General features: G+C 41.0%; 1 protein-coding gene across 1 annotated transcript in view; it reads left to right on the top strand.

The window, feature by feature from the left end:
* The window catches only part of LOC109231530, a 34,990-nt gene extending 8,451 nt beyond the window's left edge, over positions 1-26,539 (top strand). The window contains exons 5-6 of the mRNA XM_019397191.1: positions 25,442-25,515; positions 26,483-26,539. Coding sequence (XP_019252736.1) covers positions 25,442-25,515; positions 26,483-26,539 — 131 coding nt within the window. The remainder of the gene's footprint in view (positions 1-25,441; positions 25,516-26,482) is intronic.

The following is a 27,571-nucleotide window of genomic DNA, read 5'->3' as shown; positions in this document are numbered from 1 at the left end:
AGCTGGTGCCTGAACAGGTGCTGCTGGTGTGTCCATAGCTGGAGCCTGATCCTGAGCTGGGGCAACTGGTGGATCAGCAGGTGCTGCCCCGGCTGCTCTGCCTCTGCCACGACCACGACCGCGTCCACGGCCTCTGGTGGCCTCAGTAGGTGGTACTGGTGGTCGTCCGCCACGTCCGGTAGCTCGTGTCCTCACCATCTGTGAGAGAATAGAATGATAGAAGTTTAGTTCTCAGTTCAACAAAGCCGCACGACAAGAATTTCAAGAATGTGAAGTTTTCCAAAAGGTTCTGCAGCCTCTCGAGGATAAGTACAGATGTCTCTGTACCGATCTACGAGACTCTACTAAACCGACTCATGACTCGCGAGACCAAGTAACCTAGGCTCTGATACCAACTTGTCACGACCCCAATCCCGATCGTGATGGCGCCCAACACACTGCTAGGCAAGCCCGACCAATTTAATAACCTTAGCCATTTTTATGCAGCTCATGAATTTAATTAACACAGTTAAATTACTGTCATAGTACTGGAAATCGGAAATAGAGTTAAAACATGCAGAATCCCAAATAACAATACTACTACATAGCCCGAGAATCCGGTGTCACGAGTTTGAGCCTCTAATACATGAGTATCAACCTACTACATATCGTTCTAAACAAATACGGAAATAAAGCAATAAGATAGAAAGGAAGATCAGGACTGCAGACGTCATGCAGCTACCTTGATACTCCCGGATATGCTACTCGGCAGAGAAGTCCTCACTCAGCCTCAGATGTACCTGGATCTGCACGCAAGGTGTAGGGAGTAATGTGAGTACTCCGACCGAGTGAGTAATAAACATAAATGAAGGCTGAGAATAAGAAATCCTGAATAGGCACAAAGCGATCTATAAATGCAGCAATTTAATCCAAATAATATAAAGTCCGTAAACCAATGAAAACAATTAAGGAAAAACTACAACATATAAGTAAGAAAATGACAATCAAATATGAAATGCAACACATAGTCCGGTACTCTCTAGTACCCGCTGCGGCGTGCAGCCCGCTCCATTTATTTATCGTCGACGGCGCTCACTGGGGGTGTGCAAACTCCGGGAGGGGCCCCTTACGGCCCAAGCGCAATATAAAGCCATCTCGTGGCATTAACTAGGCCCTCGGCCTCATATCAATATCGATATAATACCGCTGTGGCGCGCAGCCCGATCCCATGCTCAGTCCAGAATCACATAAGCCCCTAGGGCACAATAATATATAAATATTCAGCCCAACTTCATTAGAAATATTATTTAAGTTTCAAGTTTGAGAAAAAAGTGGCTGAGTGTGCAAAGCAGTATTAATTAATAGGACTGAGTTCAATTACACGTAAAAATGGTAAGAAACCAGTAATAGCAATCCCTGAAGGATTCATTCAATTGGCACGAAGCCCAAATATGACAATCAGGTCAAAACATAATGATAACAGGTGATATTCAGTCAAATACACCGTAAATTCATCTATCGGGACGGACCAAGTCACAATCCCCAATGGTGCTCTACCCCACGCTCGCTATCCGGCATGCAAGTCACCTCAATATAGCACTACGATGTGCAAATCCGGGGTTTCAAACCCTCAGGACATCATTTACATCTATTACTCACCTCAAGCCGGCCAAAATCCTAGCTCGCTATGCCCTTGCCTCTCAAATCGACCTCCTCGCGCGTCGAATCTGACCAAAACTACAATGAATGCGTCACAATATGCCAAAGGAACATAACCCAATCGAAAAGAATCGAAAAATAGCTAAAATCTCGAAATTAGCAAAACCTGAGCCCCGGGCCCACTTCTCAAAAATCAGAAAATTTTACATCAGCGGGTTCCTTATCTCGCCACGAGTCTATACATATAAAGATTACCAAAATCGGAGTCCAAATGACCCAACAAATCCTAATTTTTGCTCTCTTAAGTTTCAAGTCCTAAACCACCATTTTTGCCCATTAATTACTTGAGTTTTCACCTCTAATCCATGTATTTACACCATAAAATCGTGTTTTAAGTCCAAGAATCCATACCTTATCAAAACCCCTTGAAATCCCTCTTCAAAATCGCCCACAATCCTCCAAGTCCGAGTTAAAAATATGAAACCCTTCAAAAATTCGCGAAGATGGAATTAAATAGCACTGCCCAGTCATTACCGCATCTGCGGTCCTAATATCGCTTTTGCGGTCAACACGCCGTTTCTGCGGAAATAACCGCTTCTGCAGTCGAATTCACGCATCTGCGGCTTCTACTTCTGCGGACCAAGCTCCGCATTTGCAGATCCCATTAATTATCCAAAATTCGCATCTGCGGTCATTTTGTCGCATCTGCGACTCCGCAGATGCGGTCACCAAATCCGCCCCTGCGGTCCTCCCCACTTCTGCGACTCTCCCCTCGCTCCTGCGGTACCGCTTCTGCGATCCCGATTCCGCAGGAGCGAAATTACCAGAAGCAACTGCAATTTTTCTTAGATTCCAAAAGCCAAACTTCCCGTTAACCATCCGAAATCACCCCGAGGCCCCCGGGACCTCAACCAAAAATACCAACACCTCCCATAACATCATTCAAACTTGTTCCAATCATTAAAACACCTCAAACAACACTAAAACCATCATTTCAAATCGGATTCAAGCCTAAGTTTTTCTAAAACTTCCGAAACACGCATTTGATCAAAAACCCAACCAAAACACCTCCGAATAACCTAAAATTTTGTACACACATCCCAAATCACCTAACGAAGCTACAGCAACTCTCAGAATTTCATTCCGACCCTCGGATCAAAATCTCACCTATCAACCGGAAATCGCCAACATACTAACTTCGCCAATTCAAGCATAATTCTACATCGGACCTCCAAAATCACTTCCGATCACACTCCTAAGTCAGAAATCATCCCCCGAAGCTAACCGAATCATCGGAATCCATATCCGAGCCCTCTAACTCATAAGTCAACATCCGATTGACTTTTCCAAAACAAGCCTTCCTTAAAGAGACTAAGTGTCTCATTTCCTTCTAAAACCAATCCAAACCAACTCGTTCACACAAAACACTGATAATGAGGCATAAAGAAGCAAAAAATGGGGGAAACGGGGCGGTAACTCACGTGACGACGGGTCGGTTCGTCACAACTTTCATACAATAGTTAAATAAAATATATATATAAAATACAATTTTTCTATAATTTTACTACAATTTCGTAAACATAATATATATCATGTCTTCTTCTTCTTCTTCTTCTTCTTCTTCTTCTTCTTCTTCATCTTCGAGTTTCAATCTGAAATTCAGCCAAAATCAAGTCTAATCTTCACCAAAACACCCTCAAAATTGAGATATAAACTCCAAACCATATTCTCAATTGTTTGCAACAACACCCAATCTAAACAAATAATAATTTTTCAAAACCCAAATTCGAATTCAAAGCTTCAAAGCTTTTTAATGGCTATCAATGGTGGAATTGCTGCTCTATTTTCCTTTGCTTTACATTACTGAAATTAGGGATTGAGAGATAGAGAGAGACGTAGAGAGAATTTCCAATTCTTTGCAACAACACCCAATTCAAACAAATAATATTTTTTTGGGTGAATTCTAAAAGAAAACACCTAAATCAAGTGTAGCAATATCGACTCCTTTGCCTTTTTAGGGTTGTTCTTTGAAGCTATTTTCTTCTTCATTGAAATCAAGCTAAGCACAGACGTTAATGAAGGTGATTTCTTGAAGAAGATAGTAAAATTTTAGAATGCTTATGGGAGAAGAGAGGAATTAGGCGTTAATGGAGGGATTCTATTTTGTGACGAGAAAATCGTGGGTGAGTGCAAGATACGTGGGGTAGGGGGTGGGATGTGGAGAGAGAAACGTGGAGGGAGTGGAAGATACGTTAGAGTGATATTAGGAGACTAATTATTATCATTAGTTCCCTTAAAATGCATAAATGGTAATTGGGTACATAATATGCAATTATAGTAAAACTTGAGTAAGGAGGGTAATATAGTTTCATATAGTGTATAGGAATGTAAAAATCTCAGGAATTTTTTCATTCCTATATACTGTTTGAAACTTTATTACCCTTAATGTCCATGTTTAGCTAATGTGATGACCCAAAAGGTCATCACTTGCTTTTAAATTAAATTCTGTGTTTCGAGGCCTTAAAACCTCTTTTATCTTCACCTCGATTTGCGTGCACAGTCAGGGCGTGTGGCCGGAAAGCTGTTATGTGAAAAATCTGTGAAATATTGAAATTTTGACTTAAAATGCATTTAAGTTGACTTCGGTCAACGTTTTAGATAAACGGACCCGAACCCGTAATTTGACTGTCCCGGAGGGTCAGTAGGAAAATACGGGACTTGGGCGTATGCCCGGAATCGAATTCCGAGGTACTAAGCCCGAGAAATAAATTTTTAAAGAAAATTATTTTCTGAAATTGTTTAATGTATTTTGAAATGAAAATTGATTAGAACATGTTGGTATCGGGCCCGTATTTTGGTTCTGGCGCCCGTTACAGGTCTTATATATGATTTAAGATGATTCTGTGAAATTTGGTGAGAAACGGATGTCATTTGACGTGATTTGGACTTTAAATGGAAAAATTGATGTTTTAAGAAGTTTGAGGAAATTCATTGATTTTGAGGTTTAATTCGTTGTTATTGAGGTTATTTTGGCAATTTGATCGCACGGATAAGTTCATATGATATTTTTGGGTTAGCACGCATGTTTGGTTTGGAGCCCCGGGGCTCTGGTGAGTTTCGGGTAGGCTCCGGGGTGTTTAAACTTAGGAAAAATACTGTTGTTGCACCAGTTCTGGTGTAACCGTAGCTGCGGTTCTTGTGCCGCAGATGCGGACTCGCAGGTGCGAGAAGTGCATCGCAGGTGCAGAAGCCTTCGGAGATGCGGGCAAAATTCCGCAGAAGCGGTTCCGTAGGAGTGGATTTATCCCTCACAGATGCGGCCCTAGTGGGCCAAGTCATTTCCGCAGAAACGACCATTTTTTCGCACGTGCGGCTTCGCAGATGCGACCCACGAGTCGTAGATGCGGAAGTCGGGCAGTGTGTCTTTTAAAAACATAACTTCAGCGATTTTTCTTTCAAATTTTCACAAAAATAGAAGAACTATGGCGATTTTCTCAAGAGATTTTCTTCTCAAATCACAAGTATTCATTAACTGATTTCTTTCAACTATCTAATGTTTTTCATCAACTTTTATCAATAATCTTAGGGTTTCAATGGTAGAAAATTGGGGAATTGGGTAGAGTTAGGGCTTTTGATTATTTGGGAATTTGACCTTGTTTTGGGATCGGATTTCAAAACAAATTATATATCCGGGCTCGTGGGTGAATGGGTGATTGGATTTTGGTCCGAACCTCGTGTTTCGACCAAGCGGGCCCGGGGTCAATTTTGGGTTTTTGGAAAGAATAATTGGAATGTTATAATTAAGCATTAAAATTGGATTGTTTGGCGTTTATTGATGTTATTAAGTCGATTATGTATAGATACAATTGATTTGGAGCCGAATTCGAAAGGAAAGGCGGTGTTTGAGGTTTGAGTTGGTCGTGGAAGTTCGAGGTAAGTGTTTGGTCTAACCTTAGCTTGAGGGATTAGGAGTTGTGTCCTATTTGCTATTTGTTTCTTGTTGAGTACGACGTATAGGCATGGTGACGAGTATCTATACGTTGGTGTCGAGCATGACCGTGAGTCTTATATTGTGATTTCCATGATTTCGTTATATTATTCATGCCTTGGTGAAAATTTCTATTTGTTGTGTAATGTTGTGAAAAGAATTGTGACCTATGAACATTGAGGAGCGTTGGCTCTAGTTGTATAACTAATTGTGATAGTATAAGTGATAACTGAAACTCTAGAGCATTGGTTCGAGTTGTGAAGTAAAAGTGAGAAAGGGAAGAGATCATTATGTTGCCCCCTTGCCGGGCTATTGTTGAGTTGTGAATCCCTTGCATTGTGTTCTTAATTGATATTACGGATGCTTAGGTTGATAATTCTCTGTGTTAGGTGTTGTAGCAAGTTTAGTTATAGCTGAGGTAGTTAGGTATTGTAACAAGTTTAGTTATAGCGGAGGTAGTTAGGTGTTGTAACAAGTTTGAAATGGGAGCGGGTGGTACGCCTACCACGAGATATAATGAAATGGGAGCGGGTGGTACGTCTACCACGAGATATAATGAAATGGGAGCGGGTGGCACGCCTACCACGAGATACAGAAAATGGGATCGGGTTGCACGCCTGCAACAAGATGTGAAAGGAAAGTGAAATCTGCCTTTGTTTTCCCTTATTCTTGTTAGTGGTTGGATTTTGATTCCTCTATAGTTCTCTTGATATTCTGTTTCTACCTGTCATTCCTCGAAGCATGTTTCCCCCTCCCATCCTTACTTGTTTATTTCTTCTTTACTTTCCGTTGTATATTATATAATTGCACAGGTTATTTGGTGGTCTGGTCCTAGCCTCATCACTACTTCGCCGAGGTTAGGCTAGGCACTTACCAGCACATGGGGTCGGTTGTGCTGATATTACACTCTGCACTCTTTTGTGCAGAACCCAGTGTTGTGGACTTTGGACCGCAGTGAGATTGCTGATTCTTGATCATTAGGCGACCCGAGGTAGTCCTGCAGGCGTCCGCAGGCCTTGGCGTCTCCTTCTATCTACTATTCCTATTTCTTTCGTGCATTTCTAGAGACAGTGTTGTATTTATTTCTTCAGGCCCTTTATTTAGAGTATTCTTAGACCGTCTGTGAAACTGTGACACAAGTTCTGGGTAGTCGAGACTCAAACAGTTGTACTAGGTATTTATGTTCAGATAGTTTGTTGTTTTTCTTCCGCTTATGTTAACTTCCGTCGTGTAAATGCTATTGCTTCGAAATTGTTAATGAATATGAAATGGGTAAAAAGGTAATTTTTGCTATTAATTGGCTTGCCTAGCTCGCATTAGTAGGCGCCATCACGACTCCGATAGTGGGAAATCCGGGTCGTGACAAGTTGGTATCAGAGCTCTAGGTTACATGGGTCTCACAGTTCACAGACAAGCTTAGTAGAGTCTGAGGGATCGGTACGGAGACGTCTGTATTTATCCCCCAGAGGCTACAGAGTTAGGAAAAACTTCACATTTGTTCTTTCTTGTCGTGTGGTTTGGTTTCTCAATGCTGATTGAAACCTCTACTCTTGTCCTTTCGGGAATGGCGAGGTCACGTACCGCTTCTTCAGCCGAGCAGCAGCACAGACCGGTGATAGATCAGCTACGTCTTCGGAGGCCTTGTGGAGGTTGGATAAGTTTCACCAAGCTCTTCACTACTACTTTCAGCGGTGCATCTTCTGAGGATCCTCAAGATTGTCTAGACAGTTGTCATGAGGTTCTCAGGAACATGGGGATTATGGAGACCAATGGGATCGATTTTGTCACTCTTCGATGGCCTGGATCCGCCAAGACCTGTTGGAGAGATTATTGATTGGCTCTACCAGTTAGGTCATCAGCTTTGTCTTGAGAACAGTTCACGCAGCTATTTGTGGAGAAGTTTCTCCCCATCACTCAGAGAGAGGTCTATCGGAGGCAGTCTGAGCATCTCCAGCAGGGTTCTATGACTGTTACTCAGTACGAGATCATATTCATCGACTTGGCTCATCTTGCTCTTATCATAATTCCCACCGTGAGAGAGAGTGAGGAGGTTCATTGAGGGACTCGTCCAGCTCGCTCAGTTAGCTAGATGTATTAGAGGTGGAAGTAGAGATGCTAGAGGTGGAGGTAAAGGTATTAGAGGTGGAGGTACAGGTACTGTTCTGGTTTGTGGTAGAGAAGCTTCGGTCTTATTTTGTGCCGTATCTGGTCATGCCTAGTGATTCTTTGAGTGCCCCTGTTTATGTGTCTACGCCGGTGGGTGATTCTACTATAGTGGATCACGTCCATTATTCATGTATAGTGGTTATTGGAGGTCTTGAGACTCGTGTAGATTTGCTTCTTCTGGACATGGATGATTTCGGTGTCATATTAGGGATGGACTGGTTATCACCTTACTATGCTATCTTGGACTGTCATGCCAAGACTGTGACCTTAGCCTTACCGGGTTTACCTCGTTTAGAGTGGAGAGGTACTCCTGGTCATTCTACCCGTAGTGTTATCTCTTATGTGAAGGCTCGGCGTATGGTCGAGAAGGGGTGTTTGGCCTATTTGGCATATGTTCGTGATTCTAGTGCTGAGGTTTCTTCTAATGAGTCTGTGCCCGTTGTTAGTGAGTTTCCTGAGGTTTTCCCTTCAGACCTACCGGGTATGCCACCCGACAGGGATATTGACTTTTGTATTGATTTGGCTCCGGGCACTCAGCCCATTTTTATTCCGCCATATCGTATGGCCCCGCCTGTGTTGAAAGAGTTGAAGGAGCAGTTGCAATACTTTCTTGCGAAGGGTTTCATTAGACCCAGTGTTTCGCATTGGGGTGCGCCGGTGTTGTTTTTTAAGAAGAAGGATGGGTCAATGAGAATGTGTATTGACTACCGGCAATTGAACAAGGTTACAATCAAGAATAAGTATCCGCTGCCGAGGATTGATGATTTGTTCGATCAGCTTCAGGGTGCCAAGGTATTTTCAAAGATTGACTTGAGATCTGGCTACCATCAGTTGAGGATTAGGGCATCCGATGTCCCTAAGACAGCTTTCCGCACTCGGTACGGGCATTATGAGTTCTTGGTGATGTCATTCGGGTTGACAAATGCCCCAGCAGCTTTTATGGATTTAATGAACCGAGTGTTCAGGCCTTATTTGGATTCGTTCATGATAGTCTTCATTGAGGATATATTGATCTATTCCCGCAACCAGGAGGAGCACGAGCAACACCTTAGAGTGGTTCTTCAGACTCTGAGGGATAGTTAGTTATATGCTAAGTCCTCGAAGTGTGAGTTCTGGTTGAGTTCGGTTCCATTTCTGGGTCATGTTGTATGAGCAGAGGGTATTCAGGTGGATCCGAAGAAGATTGAGGCAGTCAAGAACTAGCCTAGACCAACATCAGCTACAGAGAGGGAGTTTCTTGGGATTGGCAGGCTACTATCGTCGGTTTGTGGAGGGGTTTTCATCTATTGCAGCCCCGATGACCAGGTTGACCCAGAAGGGTGATTAGTTCAGATGGTCGGATGAGTGTGAGGCGAGCTTTCAGAAGCTCAAGACAGCTCTGACTACGACACCGGTGTTGGTTTTGCCCACAGGTTCAGGGCATTATACAGTTTATTGTGATAAATCTCGTGTTGGGCTTGGAGCAGTGTTGATGCAGGATGGCAAGGTCATTGCCTATGCTTTGCGACAGTTGAAGATCCATGAGAAGAACTATCCGGTTCATGATTTGGCGTTAGCAGCCATTGTCCATGCGTGAAGATCTGGAGGCATTATCTGTATGGCGTGGCATGTTAGGTGTTCACGGATCACAAGAGTCTTCAGTATTTGTTCAAACAAAAGGAGTTGAATTTGAGGCGGGGGAGGTGGTTAGAGTGGATGAAGGATTTTGATGTCACCACCTTATATCATCCGGGAAAGCCCAATGTGGTGGCCGATGCTTTGAGTAGGAAGTCAGCCAGTATGGGCAGTTTAGCTTATATTCCGGTCGGTGAGAGACCGCTTGCTTTGGATGTTCAGTCTTTGGCCAACCAGTTCGTGAAGTTGGATATTTCTGAGCCCAGCCGTGTGTTAGCTTGCACAGTCGCTCGTTCACAATTATTGGAGCGTATCCGAGATCGGCAGTATGATGATCCCCATTTGTGTGTCCTTGGAGACACGGTGCAGCACAGAGGTGCCAAGTAGATTACCTTGGGTGATAATGGAGTTTTGAGATTGCAGGGTCGAGTTTATGAGCCTAGTGTGGATGGACTCCGAGAGTTGGTTTTATCAGGATCTGCGACAGCATTATTGATGGAGGAGAATGAAGAAGGATATCGTTGCGTATGTGGCTCGGTGTTTGAATTGTCAGCAGGTTAAGTACGAGCATCAGAGGCCCGGTGGTTCGTTTCGGAGGATTGAGCTTTCCGAGTAGAAGTGGGAGCATATCACTATGGACTTTGTTACTAGACTCCCACGGACTCAGAAGAAGTTCGATGCAGTGTGGGTGGAAAGCACTTCAAGGCATGTGCGCACGACATGTGGTAGATGGTCCATTTCCCACATGAACACAACCNTCATGGTATGCCCGTGTCTATTATTTCGGATCGAGGTACGTAGTTTACCTCACATTTCTAGAGAGCAGTTCAGCGAGAGTTGGGCACGCGGGTTGAGTTGAGCACAGCGTTTTATCCTCAGACGGACGGGCGGTCCGAGTGGACCATTCAGATTTTGGAGGATGTGCTCCGAGCTTGTGTCATTGACTCTGGAGGCTCGTGGGATCAGTTTTTGCGTTTAGCAGAGTTTTCCTACAACAACAGCTACCAGTCGAGTATTCAGATGGCTCCTTATGAGGTCTTATATGGTAGGCGGTGTCGGCCGCCGGTTGGATGGTTTGAGCCGGGAGAGGCTCGGTTGTTGGGTACAGATCTGGTTCAGGATGCCTTGGACAAGGTCAGGATCATTCAGGATAGGCTTCGTACAGCTCAGTCCAGGCAAAAGAGTTATGCCGACCGCAAGGTTCGAGATTTGGCTTTCATGGTTGGTGAGCGGGTATTGCTTCGAGTGTCGCCTATGATGGACGTGATGAGATTTGGGAAGAAGGGCAAGCTTAGCCCTAGGTTCATTGGTCCGTTTGAGATTCTTGATTGAGTGGGAGAGGTGGCTTATAGACTTGCATTGCCGCCGAGCTTATCAGCCGTGCATCCAGTGTTTCATGTGTCCATGCTTCGGAAGTATCACGGCTATCCATCCCACGTGCTAGATTTCAGCACTGTCCAGTTGGACAAGGACTTGTCTTATAAGGAGGAGCCAGTAGCCATTCTAGACCGGCAGGTTTGTCAGTTGAGGTCGAAGAGTTTTCCTTCTGTTCGTGTTCAGTGGAGAGGTCAGCCTCCTAAGGCCTCGACCTGGGAGTCCGAGTCTGATATGCGGAGCCGTTATCCCCATCTTTTCCCCGACTCAGGTACTTCCTTCTTCTGTCCATTCGAGGACGAACGGTTGTTTTAGAGGTGGAGAATATGATGACCCAAAAGGTCATCACTTGCTTTTAAATTAAATTTTGTGTTCCCAGGCCTTAAAAACTTCTTTTATCTTCACCTCAATTTGCGTGCGCAGTCCGGGCATGTAGCTAGAAAGCTGTTATGTGAAAAATCTGTAAAATATTAAAATTTTGACTTAAAATGCATTTAAGTTGACTTCAGTCAAAATTTTGGGTAAACGGACCCGGACTCGTGATTTCACGGTCCCGAAGGGTCCGTAGGAAAATACGGGACTTGGGCGTATGCCCGGAATCGAATTCCGAGGTCCCCAAGCCCGAGAAATGAATTTTTAAAGAAAATTGTTTTCTGAGGTAGTTAGGTGTTGTAACAAGTTTAGTTATAGCGGAGGTAGTTAGGTGTTGTAACAAGTTTGATTATAGCTGGGTAGTTAGGTGTCGTAACAAGTTTGGTTATAGTTGGGTAGTTAGGTGTCGTAACAAGTTTGGTTATAGTTGTTTCTCCCTTGCCAGGATATTGTTGAAATATCATTGTTTCCTTACCGGGGTGTTTGTTGATGATATTGTTCCCTTGCCGGGATTCCTTGTGATTATTGTTGGCTTGAAATGGGAGCGGGTGGTACGCTTACCACAAGATATAATGAAATGGGAGCGGGTGGTACGCCTACCACGAGATATAATGAAATGGGAGCGGGTGGTACGCCTACCACGAGATATAATGAAATGGGAGTGTGTGGTACGCCTACCATGAGATTTAATAAAATGGGAGCGGGTGGTACGCCTACCACAAGATATAATGAAATGGGAGCGGGTGGTACGCCTACCACGAGATATAATGAAATGGGAGCGGGTGGTACGCTTACCACGAGATATAATAAAATGGGAGCAGGTGGCACGCCTGCCACGAGATACAGAAAATGGGATCGGGTTGCACGCCTGCAACAAGATGTGAAAGGAAAGTGAAATCTGCCTTTGTTTTACCTTATTCTTATTAGTGGTTGGGTTTTGATTCCTCTATAGTTCTCTTGATATTCTGTTTCTACCTGTCATTCCCCGAAGCATGTTTCCCCCTCCCATCCTTACTTGTTTATTTCTGCTTTACTTTTCGCTGTACATTATATAATTGCACAGGTTTATTTGGTGGTCTGGTCCTAGCCTCGTCACTACTTCGCCGAGGTTAGGCTAGGCACTTACCAGCACATAGGGTTGGTTGTGCTGATACTACACTTTGCACTCTTTTGTGCAGACCCCAATGTTGTGGAGTTTGGACCGCAGTGAGATTGCTGATTCTTGATCATCAGGCGACCCGAGGTAGTCCTGCAGGCGTCCGCAGGCCTTGGCGTCTCCTTCTATCTACTATTCATGTTTCTTTCGTGCATTTCTAGAGACAGTGTTGTATTTATTTCTTCGGGCCCTTTATTTGTAGTATTCTTAGACCATCTGTGAAACTGTGACACCAGTTCTGGGTAGTCGAGACTCAAACAGTTGTACTAGGTATTTATGTTCAGATAGTTTGTTATTTTTCTTCCGCTTATGTTAACTTCCGCCGTGTAAATGCTATTACTTCGAAATTGTTAATGAATATGAAATGGGTAAAAAGGTAATTTGTGCTATTAATTGGTTTGCCTAGCTCGCATTAGTAGGCGCCATCACGACTCCGAGGATGGGAAACGGGTTGTGACAGCTAAATACCTGGTATAAACAAGTTTTGTTTACAAAGGATATACAATCCACCTTAAAAGGCTCCCAAATTCATTATTTGTGCCTTCAATCAAGGGATTTTGTTACACCATTTTCCATTTTTATCTCCTCTCATCCCTCTTCTCTCCATATTCTCTCTTTCTCCCCTCGTCCGTCCAAATACTTACAAATTTATGTAAAGCGATCACCTTTTCCTGACCAAAAATTGTTCGTGCATCAAAGGGATCAGTTTTCCATGATCCTTTTTTCCTACCAGTTGTAAACACCTAGACAAGTCCGAATGTGAATGCCGAGGTACGAGGCACTTGTCCTCCAAAACTATTAAATTGATTAATCAACCAATCGCCAAAGCATCAATCTAAATCTGTTCGCTCTAGTCAGATCCATTTCACTATAATACTCAACAATATGAATTTTAAGTTAATTAAAAGCATTTCAAAATCGATGATTGACAGGTACATTAGATCGAAGAATATAAAGAGAGAGAAAAATTGATTACCAGAGCAAGGGTGGTGGTCCTTGAAAAGATATGAATTTTAAGTTCATTTTTATTTAAAACTTGAAAAGATATATTATATTTAGTTAGTGTAACTATAAGAACTAATAAATTTTATTATGTAATCATTGGCAATTTTTGTTCTTTATTTCATTCTGGATTAACAACAATACAGATTTTTAGTCACAAACAAAAAAGAATATGAAATGAGAGAATTAAAAATGGCACCTTTTTTGTGTCGCGCATTCATATAGCGGCATGTAACTGTATATTATTTCTACCCCAGTTATATACAACTTATCTACATTATTTCTACCCTGTAATATATAACTACAATGTCATACCACTTAAAAATAAATTTTATACAATATGTATTTTGTTTATTTTGTATCTGATTTATACATATTAAAAATAAATTTCAAACAAATAATTATATATTATACAATTTATCCACAACTTATCTACAACTTTTACATATTATTTCTACCCATTTAAATACAACTACAATAACATACAACTTAAATACAAAATTTATAAAATATGTCTTTTGTATATTTTGTATCTGATTTATACATAGTAAAAATAAATTTTATACAACTAATTATATATTATACAACTTATCTATAATATTTCTACTCAGTTATATACAACTAATATTTCTACTCAGTTATATTTCTAATCAGTTATAATTTTATACAACTAATTATATATATATATATATATATATATATATATATATATATATATATGTATATATATAAATATAATTTTACTACAATTTCGTAAATATAATGTATATCATGTCTTCTTCTTCGAGTTTCAATCTGAAATTCAGCCAAAATCAAGTCTAATCTTCATCAAAACACCCTCAAAATTGAGATGTAAACCCCAAACCATATTCCCAATTGTTTGCAACAACACCCAATCCAAATAAATAATGATTTTTCAAAACCCAAATTCGAATTCAAAGCTTCAAAGCTTTTTAATGGCTGTCAATNATAGAGAGAGACGTAGAGAGAGTTTCCAATTCTTTGCAACAACACCCAATTCAAACAAATAATGTTTTTTGGGTGAATTCTCTAAGAAAACACCCAAATCAAGTGTAGGAATATCGGCTCCTTTGCCTTTTAGGGATGTTCTTTGAAGCTATTTTCTTCTTCATTGAAAATCAATCTAAGCACAGACGTTAATGGAGGTGATTTTTTGAAGAAGAGAGTAAAAATTTAGCATGCTTATTGAAGAAGAGAGGAAATAGGCGTTAATGGAGGGATTCTGAATTTTGTGAAGAGAAAATCGTGGGTGAGTGAAAGATACGTGGGGGAGGGGGTGGGATACGGAGAGAGAAACATGGTGTCACGACCCAAGTTCGCCCTCCGTGAACTGCCGTTGCGGCACCTAGTCTCTACGACTAGGTAAGCCTAACAAATTGCGGAAAAGAAACGAAATACGAAAATAAAGGAAAACTGAAGACAAAACGAAATAAAACGTTTAAGATGTCGCTCGGCATAAACCAATACATGTTCTCAAAAACTGAATCAACTCCCAAAACCCGGAATCTCATGAAATCACAAGCTGAGAAATGTATACATAAGGTTCTAACTCTAGAATGTCTAATCAACAAAAAGTACAGGAGATCTAAAGCTAATAGAGGGAATAGAGATAGACTCCTCGATCTGCGGACGCGGCAGATATACCTCAAAGTCTCTAGAGATCACCTCGTCTCGCTAACGGTATGGCTGAGCCGATGAACCTGGATCTGCAGACGAAAAACATGTGCAGGAAAGGGCATGAGTACACCACGGCGGTACCTAGTAAGTGCCAAGCCTAACCTCGGTTGAGTAGTGACGAGGAAGGTGAGGGCCCTACCAGTCATATATATATATATATATATATATATATATATATATATATATATATATATATATCAAGATATAAAGCAGTAAGAAGCAACACAGGATAATAAAGATAAAAACAACTGCAACGGAGAAAAAAAAATCACGGAAAAAAATGTAACTCCACACAGAGATAGCAACCGGGGATTTCCCAGGATATCGTCCTGTAGTCCCCAAATGTAAATATCCAGTGGATCTCCCGGGTGTCGTCCCGTAGTCAAACTCATAGTGCGCAGGGGATATACCGGAATACCAATCCGTAGTCCCAAATGTAAATATCCTGTACATGGGGAATCTACCGGGTGCTGCCCCATTGTTCCAATGTAAATGTGCAGGGGGATCTACCGGAATACCAATCCGTAATCCCAAATAAACAGGCAAGGGGGTCTACCGGGATATCGCCCGTAGTTCCAAAGTAAACACACAGCAGCAACGCGAAGAATATTCAATTCAATCCAATTTCATACCAAGGAAAAACAAGTATTTCTAACCTAGCATGTTGCACAGAATTCAAATAAAGCAGTTTGAGCAAGTAAAGCAATTAAGTCACTTAGACATGATTCCCTAAACTAACAGTAGGTTTAAATTGCAAGTAGTGTACAATGAGGGAGAAAACACGATTATAGTTACTTAATGAAAACAGGATTTTCCACAATTAGCACATGTACACACTTGTCACCTCACATACAAGGCATTTCATATATCAACAATACCAAATCCTCAGGGGAGTTCCCCCACACAAGGTTAGGCAAGCCACTTACCTCGAACCAGCTCAATCAACTCGATATCACGTTCTTGCCACGAGTACCCGACTCCAAATGGCCCAAATCTATTCAAATTAATTGCATAATGTAAATATAACTTCAAGTAGCTAATTCAACTATTAAATTCGAAGCTAACACGCGAAATTAGGAAAATCGCCCAAAAAGTCCCCCGAGCCTACGTCTCGGAATCGGACAAAATTTGCAAAACTAGAATCCTTACACTCTCACGAGTTCATACATGCCAAATACATAAAAATCGGACCATAAACAACCCCTCAAATCCCTAATTCCAAGTCTCCAATTTCAAACCCTAAACCCCCAAATTTTAACCCTTATTTTCCATAAATTTCTTGCCAAATCAGTAGAATAATACCATATAAACGAGTTTGATTTCCAAAAATCTTACCTCCTCGAAGCTCCCTTGAATCCTCTCTCAAAAACCTCCCAAAAAGCTAAATTCTCAGATGAAAATGGTAAAAGAATCGGTTGAAATCGCGATAGAAATTTATATAGGTTCTGGCCCAGGGTTTCCACACCTGCAGCCTTGACCTCGCACCAGCGGACCCGTACCTGCGGTCCCAGGTGCGCATCTGCGAAAAACCACTTAATGCACTCGGCCGCACCTGCGCTTCACTTACCGCACATGCGGTCTCGCAGGTGCACTCCAGCTCTCGCACCCGCAATTTCTGAACTCCAAGCGCCTAGCCGAATCTGCAGCTACTTTTGATTTCCAAAAATCTTACCTCCTCGAAGATCCCTTGAATCCTCTCTCAAAAACCTCCCAAAAAGCTAAATTCTCGGATGAAAATGGTGAAAGAATAGGTTGAAATCGCGATAGAAACTTATATAGGTTCTGGCCCAGGGTTTCCACACCTGCGGTCCCAGGTGCGCTTCTGCGAAAAACCACGTAATGCACTGGGTCGCACCTGCGCTTCACTTACCGCACATGCGGTCTCGCAGGTGCGCTCCAGCTCTCGCACCCGCAATTTCTGAACTCCAAGCGCCTAGCCGCATCTGCAGCTACTTCCTTGCTTCTGCGATCACGCACCTGCGGTCCCCAATCTGCAGGTGCGGTTAGGACAGAAGTTCAGCAGCTGAAGCTGCTTCAACCATTTCCCAAATCCTTCCGTCAACCTTTCGAAATCATCCTGAGGCCCCCGGGACCTCAACCAAAAATACGAACAAGTCATATACCACTATTCAAACTTGTACAAACCCTCGGAACACTCAAAATAACGCCGAAATACCAAATCACCCTCGGATTCAAGCCTAAGGATTCCAAAACTTCCGATTTCCTCTTTTGATCAAAAAGTCTATCAAACCTCACCTGAATGACCTGAAATTTCGCACACACGTCCCAAATGACACAACGGACCTAACTCCAACTTCCGGAATTCCATTACAACCCCGATATCAAAATCTCACTATCGAACCGAAAACTTCAAAAATTCGACTTTCAGCATTTCAAGCCTAATTAAGCTACGGACCTCCAAAACATAATCCGAACATGCCCCTAAGCCCAAAATCACCCAATGGAGCTAACAGAACCAACAGAATTCCATTTCGAGGTTGTCTTCATGCTGCTCCGACTACGGTCTAAATTCTAAAGCTTAAGCGCTCATTTAGGGACGAAGTGTCCCAAAACACTCCGAAACTCAAAACGAATCCTCCCGACAACTAACAATAGCAAAAACAAACACGAGGAATGCAGTTAATAGGGAAACAGGGCATTAATTTTTAAAACGACCGGTCGGGTCGTTACACGTGGGGGGAGTGGAAGATACGTTAGAATGATTTTAGGAAACTATTATTATCATTAATTCCCTTAAAATGTATATAAATGGTAATTGGGTATATAATATGTAATTATAGTAAAACTTGAGTAGGGAGGGTAATATAGTTTCATATAGTTATAGGAATGTAAAAATGTCACGACCCTAAATCCAGACCCGATCGTGATGGCGCCTCTCGTGAAGACAAGGCCAGCCGACACAACTCCCAATTCATTTTAAACAATTATAATAACACAATTTAAGTCATTAACATGCTAAAAATCCCAAAATAGAAGTGAAATACTACAATTTGCGGAAAAACCAGCACAACCCGACATCGGGGTGTCACCAGTCATGAGCATCTAACATAAGTCTCGAAATGTGGAAAAGGGACTACACAGTCTGTTGGCCCAAGTAAAGGTTAGTTTTGAAGACTGACAAAGGAACTCAGGCATGAACCAGGTCCATCCCTCAGGTTCATAAAAACGGGCAGATTCGAGCATGTGGGATGCACGTGAAGGAGATAAGCTTAACTTGGTGTATTTAATATCTCCTGATCGAAAAGGTTGCATAATTGATAAGGAGAAGGACTCCTTACTCAAAAAGAACATTATCCAAAATAGGGAAGGAGTTAGAAGTTGAGATCAACTAGAACTCTTCCACCAAGGAAGAGTTGCATCAGAATTAGTTATTTCTTCATCTACTAACTCTACAAATTGCAGGATGTTCTCACATTACATGTGTTGCACAAAAACACAGAAGTTAAACGTGAATTGAGAGCAAAATAGCAAGGCTTTTTGCAAGCAATTTATGTGTGATTCAAGTGTGCAATCCTGAAGCTACTTGAACAAGATAGAAGAACCAGTTCCTAGTGTCTATCTTTTATTCTAGTTCAATTGTAGTAGGTGATTTTACATTGTACCTTTCAGCTTTCGTAGAAGCAATTGTATTAGGTACCTAGAGTGTTCAAGTTAGAATTAACTTGAAGTTGTCGCAACAGTTGAGGTTGTGTGCCACAACGGGATTAGAGTTAATCCTTAGGTTTACAAAGAGTTTTGTAAATGCTGCTTTGGCTCAGTGATTTTAGTGGAAGTTTGGGAAAATCCTACTGAGTAGTAGGTCATGGTTTTTTCACCTTTTGAGCCAGGTGTTTTCCACNNCGGTGGCACTGGTGGTCGTCCATCCTGACCGGCGCTCGTGTCCTCACCATCTGTGAGAGAATAGAATAGCAGAAGTTTAGTACTCGGATCAACAGATTCGCACGACAAGAATTTCAGGAATATGAAGTTTTCCTAAAGGTTCTGCAGCCTCTCGAGGATAAATACAAACGTCTTTGTACCGATCCGCGAGACTCTACTAAACCTTCTCATGACTCGTGAGACCTATGTAACATAGGCTCTGATACCAACTTGTCACGACCCTAAATCCAGACCCGGTCGTGATGGCGCCTCTCGTGAAGACAAGGCCAGCCGACACAACTCCCAATTCATTTTAAACAATTATAATAACACAATTTAAGTCATTAACATGCTAAAAAACCAAAATGGAAGTGAAATAGTACAATTTACGAAAAAACCAATACAGCCCGACATCGGAGTGTCACCAGTTATGAGCATCTAACATAAGTCTCGAAATGTGGAAAAGGGACTACACAGTCTATTATTAAAATCCAGTACAAGGGAAAGAAATAATGACAAGAGGGAGAAACACTGGGCTGCGAATGCCGAGCAGCTACCTAGTGGACTCCGGAAATCTGCTGGAAGCTATCAACCCTCACTAGCAGGACCTGAAGCGCCTGAATCTGCACACAGGGTGCAGGGAGTAAAGTTAGTACTCCAACTCAGTGAGTAATAACAATAAATAAAGACTAATCGATAAGAAATCACGAAAAATCACAACAGGATGCCATAAAGAGGCAAAATAAAACCAATAAAGTGCAACAAAACAGTGAAATCTCATGAAACACCTTAGTTCAGAATAAGCTTCTTTAAAATACCTTTTTAACAGCTAAACAAGTAAAAGAAAGGCAGCAAGAAGAGATAAACACATAAAAATCCGCCCCTCGGCCACAATGTCAACAGAATTAGCCCCTCGGGCAATTACATGGAACAATACCAGCCCCTCGGGCTATATCTCATATCACAATGGGTACCCGCGCTCACTGCGGGTGTACAAACTCCGGTAGGGGCCCCTTACGGCCCAAGCGCAATATCAAGCCATCTCGTGGCATAATCAATAGACTGTCGGCCTCATATCAAGCCACCTCGTGGCGTAAAACTTAGGCCCTCGGCCTCATAATCATAATCAGTACAATACTGCTGCGGCGTGCAGCCCAATCCCATAAAAATCCTCACAACACAGGCCCTCGGCCCTACTCAGTCAGAAATCTCTAAAAGCCACTCGGGCACAGTAAAATATGATGCTCAGCCCAAATATCATTTAAAGTGTTAAAACAGAATAAACATGCTGAGTTATGAAACGATACAATATAGCATGACTGAGTACAGATATAAAATAAGACATTGAGGAAATAACAGTAAAAATCCCCTAAGGGTCCAAACAGTTGGCATAAGGCCCAAACACAGCATTTAGCCCCAAACATAATAATACTTTCAAAGAATATATTAATATCAAATAGTTTCCAACTAAATACGCGACTTAATAGTCGTACAGGACGGACTAGGTCACAATCCCCAATGGTGCTACACTCCACGCTCGTCACCTAGCCTGTGCATCACCTCAAAATAGCACAACGATGTGAAATCCGGGGTTTCATACCCTCAAGACAACATTTAAAATCATTACTCACCTCAATCCGGCCCATACTCTAGCTCGCGATGCCTTTGCCCCTCGAATCGGCCTCCGGATGTTCCAAATCTAGGCAAAATCAGAACATAACCATCAAAATATGCTAAGGGGACAAAGCCCACTCGAAAACAATCGAAAAACAACACGAATCCCGAAATTAGCCAAACCCGACCCCCGAGCCCACGTCTCGGAATTCGATAAGTTTTACATTATTAGACTCCTTATCTCCCCACGAGTTCATACATATCAAAAGTTCTAAAATCCGACCACAAATGGCCCTTCAAATCCTTAATCAAAGACCTAAGTTCCCAAGCCCTAGTTTCTTCCATCTTTACCCAATCTTTTCCACGAATTTCAACTCTAATCCGTGAAATAATACCATAAGGACGAGTTTTTGTGATCCAAAACCTTACCTCAATGAAGTCTCCTTGAATTCCTTCTTCAAAATTGCCCAAAAAGCTCCAGAAATCGTGTTTAAAAATGGTGAAAACCTTTGAAAATCGCGAAGGAAAAATTATATACATTCTGATCCAGGGATTCCGCACCTGCGGTCCTTAACTCGCTCCTGCGCAACCGCTTATGCGGTCCCAAGCGCCGCATTTGCGGTCATCACTTAAACGTTCCCTTTCCGCATCTGCGATGCACAACCCGCACCTGCGCCATCGCAGGTGCGGTTCCTTAACCGCTCCTGCGGTTCTTGCCTCCCTTGGCTCCTTCCGCTTCTGCGACTGATCTTCCGCATCTGCGGTGGTCGCATATGCGGTGGTCGCATCTGCGATCCTTCAACCCCAGATGCGGTTATGACAGCAGTCCTAAAACTTCAGCTGCTATTTCCAATTTTCTATCTTTCCGTCAACCATCCGAAATCACCCCGAGGCCCCCGGGACCTCAACCAAAAGCACAAACAAGTCATATACTACCATCCAAACCTATACCAATCTTCAAAACACCTCAAACAATATCAAATCAACCAAAACGCATTGGATTCAAGCCTAAGATTCTCAAAATCTTCCGAATTACGCTCTTGATGAAAAAGTCTATCAAACCACGTCCGAATGACCTGAAATTTTTGCACACACATCCCAAATGACAAAACGGACCTACTGCAACTCTCAGAATTCCATTCCGACCCCTATATCAAAATCTCACCTATCAACCGGAAAACGCCAAAATTCCACTTTCGCCAATTCAAGCCTAAATCTACTACGGACATCCAAAACACATTCCGATCACGCTCCTAAGTCCCAAATCATCTCCCGAAGCTATCCAAATCATTGGAATTCACATCCAATCCCTATAACACATAAGTCAACATCCGGTTGACTTTTCCAACTTAAGCTTTCTTAAAAGAGACTAAGTGTCTCAATATTACCAAATCCTCTTCGAACCCGAGTCAACCAACCCGATAACACAAAATACAGCTGAACAAGGCAATAAGAAGCAGAAATGGGGGAAACGAAGCGGTAACTCATGAAACGATCGGCCGGGTCGTTACAAAAAATCTCAGGAATTTTTTCATTCCTATACACTATTTGAAACTTTATTACCCTTAATGTCCATGCTTAGCTAATTACCTGGCATAAACAAGTTTGGTTTGCAAAATATATACAATCCACCTTAAAAGTCTCCCAAATCAATTATTTGTGCCTTCAATTAAAGGGATTTTGTTACACCCTTTTCCTTTTTTCTCTCCTCTCTCCCCTCTTCTCTCCATATTCTCTCTTTCTCCCCTCGTCCGTCCAAATACTTACAAATTTATGTAAAGCGATCAGCTTTTCCTGACCAAAAATTGTTCGTGCATCAAAGGGATCAGTTTTCCATGATCCTTTTTGCTACCAATTGTAAACACCTAGAGAAGTCCGAATGTGAATGCCGAGGTACAAGCCACTTGTCACCCAAAATAATTAAATTGATTAATCAACAAATTGCCAAAGCATCAATCTAAATCTGTTCGCTCAAGTCAGATCCATTTCACTATAATACTCAATAATATCAATTTTAAGTTAATTAAAAGCATTTCAAAATCGATGATTGATAGGTACATTAGATCGAAGAATATAAAGAGAGAGAAAAATTGATTACTAGAGCAAGGGTGCTGGTCCTTGAAAAGATATGAATTTTAAGCTCATTTTTATTTAAAACTTGAAAAGATATATTATTTTTAGTTAGTGTAACTATAAGAACTAATAAAATTTATTAAGTAATCATTGGCAATTTTTGTTCTTTATTTCATTCTAGATTAACAACAATACAGACTTTGAGCCACAAACAAAAAAGAATATGAAATGAGAGAATTAAAAATGGCACCTTTTTTGTGTCGCGCATTCATATAGTGGCATGTAACTTTACATTATTTCTACCCAAGTTATATACAACTTATCTACATTATTTATACCCAGTAATATATAACTACAATGTCATACCACTTAAAAATAAATTTTATGCAATATGTATTTTGTATATTTTGTATCTGATTTATACATAGTGAAAACAAATTTCATACAACTAATTATATATTATACAATTTATCTACAACTTGTCTAGAACTTTCACACATTATTTCTACCCAGTTAAATACAACTACAATAACATATAACTTAAATACAAATTTTATACAAATTTTATACAATATGTCTTTTGTATATTTTGTATCTGATTTATACATAGTAAAAATAAATTTTATACAACTAATTATATATTATACAACTTATCTACAATATTTCTACTCAGTTATATACAACTACTGTATCATATTACTTAAATATAATTTTTATACAATGTTGTTCAACTTTCATACAATTGTTGAATAATATATATATATATATATATATATATATATATATATATATATATATATATATATAACTAAAATTTCGCAAATATAAATGTATATCATGTCTTCTTCTTCTTCTTCTTCTTCTTCTTCGAGTTTCAATCTGAAATTCAGCCAAAATCAAGTCTAATCTTCACCAAAACACCCATAAAATTGAGATATAAACTTCAAACCCTATTCCCAATTGTTTGCAACAACACCCAATCCAAACAAATAATTATTTTTCAAAACCCAAACTCAAATTCAAAGCTTCAAAGCTTTTTAATGGCTGTCGATGGTGGAATTGCTACTCTCTTTTCCTTTGCTTTACATTACTGAAATTAGTGATAGTGAGATAGAGAGAGACGTACAGAGAATTTCTAATTCTTTGCAACAACACCCAATTCAAATAAATAATAATTTTTTGGGTGAATTCTCTAATAAAATACCCAAATCAAGTGTAGGAATATCGGCTCCTTCCCCTTTTTAGGGCTGTTCTTTGAAGCTATTTTCTTCTTCATTGAAAATCAAGCTAAGCACAGACGTTAATGGAGGTGATTTTTTGAAGAAGAGAGTAAAAATTTAGAATTCTTATGGAAGAAGAGAGGAAATGTGATGACCCAAAAGGTCATCTCTTGTTTTGAAAGTCAAATTTGTGTCCCGAAGCCTTAAAAACCTCCTTTTTTTTCCACTTCGATTTTGCGTGCGTAGTCCGAGCGTATATTCGGAAAGCTCTTATGTGAAAAATTTGATAAAATGCTAATTTTTGCCTTTAAAATTGAATTTAAGTTGACTTCGGTCAACATTTTGGGTAAACGGACCCAGACCCGTGATTTGATGGTCTCAGAGGGTCAGTAGAAAAATATGGGACCTGGGCGTATGCCCGGAATTCGATTCCGAGGTCCCTAGCACGGGAAATGAATTTTTGAAAGAAATTGTTTAACTGAAAATATAAGAGTTTATGGAAATTTATAGATGTTTGAATTTGATGGTATCGGGCCCGTATTTTGGCTTCGGAGCCCGGTACAAGTTTGTTATGGTATTTAAGTTGTGCCTGTAAGATTTGGTAAGAAACGGAATTCATATGACGTGAATCGGACCCTCGGTTGTGAAATGGAAACTTTAAGAGTTCTTGAGATTTGTCTTTGATTTTGATGCTAAACTCGTATTTCTAGGCGTTATTCTGGCGATTTGATCGCACGAACGAGCCGTATGATGTTTTTAGGTTGGGGTGCATGTTTGGTTTGGGGCCGGAGGGCACGGGTGAGTTTCGGATAGGTTTCGGGATGTTTTGGACTTAAGAACTTCTGCTGTATTGCTGCTTCTGGTGTGCTAATATTTTGTTCTTCGCGTTCGCGAAGCAGCGAACGCGAACGCAAAGTACAAGCTGGGCTGGGGAGGAATTTCTTAAACCCGAACGCGAGGCCTTGGTCGCGAACGTAGAGCACTAGGGGTTTGCTCTTCGTGAACGCGTAGTGTAATGGAGGTGGGCTGGGAATCAGTCATTTCTTCTACGCGAACGCGCACATAGGTCCGTGAACGCGAAGTCCAGAGGGATATACCCTTTGCGAACGCGTGGAAGAACTCGCGATAGCGTAAGCCTGAGAAGGCAGCTCTTCGCGAACGCGGCAGGCCCTTCACGAACGCGAAGAAGGCCTGCCCAGTCTCTTTAAAACAGTAGCAGAATGGGAATTTAGCCCACAACTTCATATTTTCAAAACTAGAGAGCATTGAGGCGATTTTCAAGAGGCAAGTTCTTCCCCAAAGTATTGGTATATGATTCTAAGCCTTTTTCTTTCAATTTCCCTTTGCATTTCATCAATCTTCATCCAAAAATCTAGGGTTTTATGGTAGAAATTGGGAATTTGGGTAGAGTTAGGGCTTTTTGAATAATTGGAATTTAGACCTCGTTTTGGGGTCGGATTTCGAAACTAATTGCATATTCGGGCTCGTGGATGATGGGTGATCGGTTTTGGTCTGAACATCAAGTTTTACCAAGCGGGCCCGGGGTCGATTTTTGACTTTTTGGGGAAAATAATAGAAAACCTATAATTAAGCATTGGAGTTGAATTCTTTAGCATTTATTGATGTTGTTAAATTAATTTGGGTTAGATACAAGTGAATTGGAAGTGGAATCAAAAGGGAAAAAGCGGTATTTGAGCTTGAGTTTGGTCGTGGAATTCGAGGTAAGTGTTTGGTCTAACCTTAGCTTGAGGGAATAGGTGTTGTGTCTTATTTGCTATGTGTTAGTGTTGAGTACGGCGTATAGGTGAAGTGACGAGTATCTATACGTTGGTGTCAAGCATGCCCGTGAGTCTAATATTAAGATTGTTGTGATTTTTATTATGTATTGTAATTGTTGAAATTAATGATTAGCACTGTGGTACAAGGTTTATGATAAATTCTTGGTAGTTGACTATTGTTGAGTATTGGTTCAAGCTAAGGTTTATTTGTGAAGTAATTGTTGAAGCTAGATGGTTATAGTTGATTCCCTTACCGGGATGGTATTGTTCTTGTTGTTGACTCCCTTGCCGGGACGGTATTGTTTCTATTGATGTTTCTATTGTGGATTCCCTTGCTAGGATGTTATCATTGTATTTGTTTGGGTGAGGAAGAGTGTAAAGCACGAAGCGTGATGCCGTGCGTGAGATTGTGAGTGAGTGTTAATGCACAAAGGGTGATGACGTGCCGATATTGTGAGTGTTAATGCACGAAGGGTGATGCCGTGCCATATTAATGAAATTAAAAGCACGAAGGGTGATGTCGTGCCATGATTATGAGAGAGTAAAAGCACGAAGGATGATGTCGTGCCATTTCTGTTGATTTCTATGGTGAGGACGAGAGTAAAAGCGTGAAGGGTGATATCGTGCACTTGTCATTGTGTTATTAATTCCGTTGCTTCGAGTTTGATATTTACTTTGTCTCCTTCCTTTATATTTGTTATAACTTGGTACCCCTCTCAGCATGTTTCCCCTTTTACCCTCTTACTCTGTTTAATTCTTGTTATTATTGCTTCCGGTATATGATTTAATTGCACAGGTTATTTGGTTGTTGTGTCCTAGCCTCGTCACTACTTCGCCAAGGCTAGGCTCGACACTTACCAGTACATGGGGTCGGTTGTACTGATACTACACTCTGTACTCTTTTGTGCAGATCCCGGTACTGGACCCTACGGACCATAGATTGAGGTTGTTGCCTTCAGTCCAGTAGAGACCCGAGGTAGTCCTGCAGGCGTCTGCAGGCCTTGGCATCCTCTTCTATCATATTTCCATTCAGTTTTTATCTATTTCTCAGACAGACTTGTATTTTCTTATTTAGACCACTACTTGTAGTATTCCTAGATAGTCCGTGATATTGTGACACCAGTTCTGGGTGGAGTTTCATTTTGGATTTCGTACTAGTATTACATTAAACGGTTAAATTTTGCTCTTCCGCATTTTATTCCGCTGTTTATGTTATATTAATTTGCAAATTGCTTAAAGATATAAATAAAAAGGTAAAATAGTCAGTAAAGTTGTCTTGCCTAGCGGGTTTAATGTTAGGCGCCATCACGGTCCCGACGGTGGGGGAATTCGGGTCGTGACAGGAAATAGGCATTAATGGAGGGATAGAGTGATTTTAGGACACTAATTATTACCATTAATTTCCTTAAAATGTAAATAAATGGTAATTGGGTATATAATATGTAATTATAGTAAAACTTGAGTAGGGAGGGTAATATAGTTTCATATAGTGTATAGGAATGTAAAACTCTCAGGGACTTTTTCATTCCTATACACTAATTGAAACTTTATTACCTTTAATGTCCATGTTTAGCTAATTACCTGGCATAAACAAGTTTTGTTTACAAAATATATACAATCCACCTTAAAATACTCCCAAATCCATTATTTTTGCATTCAATCAAGGGATTTTGTTACACTCTTTTCCTTTTTTCTCTCCTCTCTCTCCTCTTCTCTCCATATTCTCTCTTTCTCCCCTCGTCCGTCCAAATACTTACAAATTTATGTAAAGCGATCAGCTTTTCCTGACAAAGAATTGTTCGTGCATCAAAGGGATCAGTTTTCCATGATCCTTTTTTGCTACCAGTTGTAAACACCTAGACAAGTCTGAATGTGAATGCCGAGGTACGAGCCACTTGTCACCCAAAACAATTAAATTGATTAATCAACCAATCGCCAAAGCATCAATCTAAATATGTTTGCTCTAGCCAGATCCATTTCACTATAATACTTAACAATA

The sequence above is a fragment of the Nicotiana attenuata genome, chromosome 8, assembly GCF_001879085.1.
Source record: "Nicotiana attenuata strain UT chromosome 8, NIATTr2, whole genome shotgun sequence".
NCBI lineage: Eukaryota > Viridiplantae > Streptophyta > Magnoliopsida > Solanales > Solanaceae > Nicotiana > Nicotiana attenuata.
The sequence above is the reverse complement of the archived record's forward strand: the minus strand, read 5'-3'. Positions and strand labels throughout refer to the sequence as shown.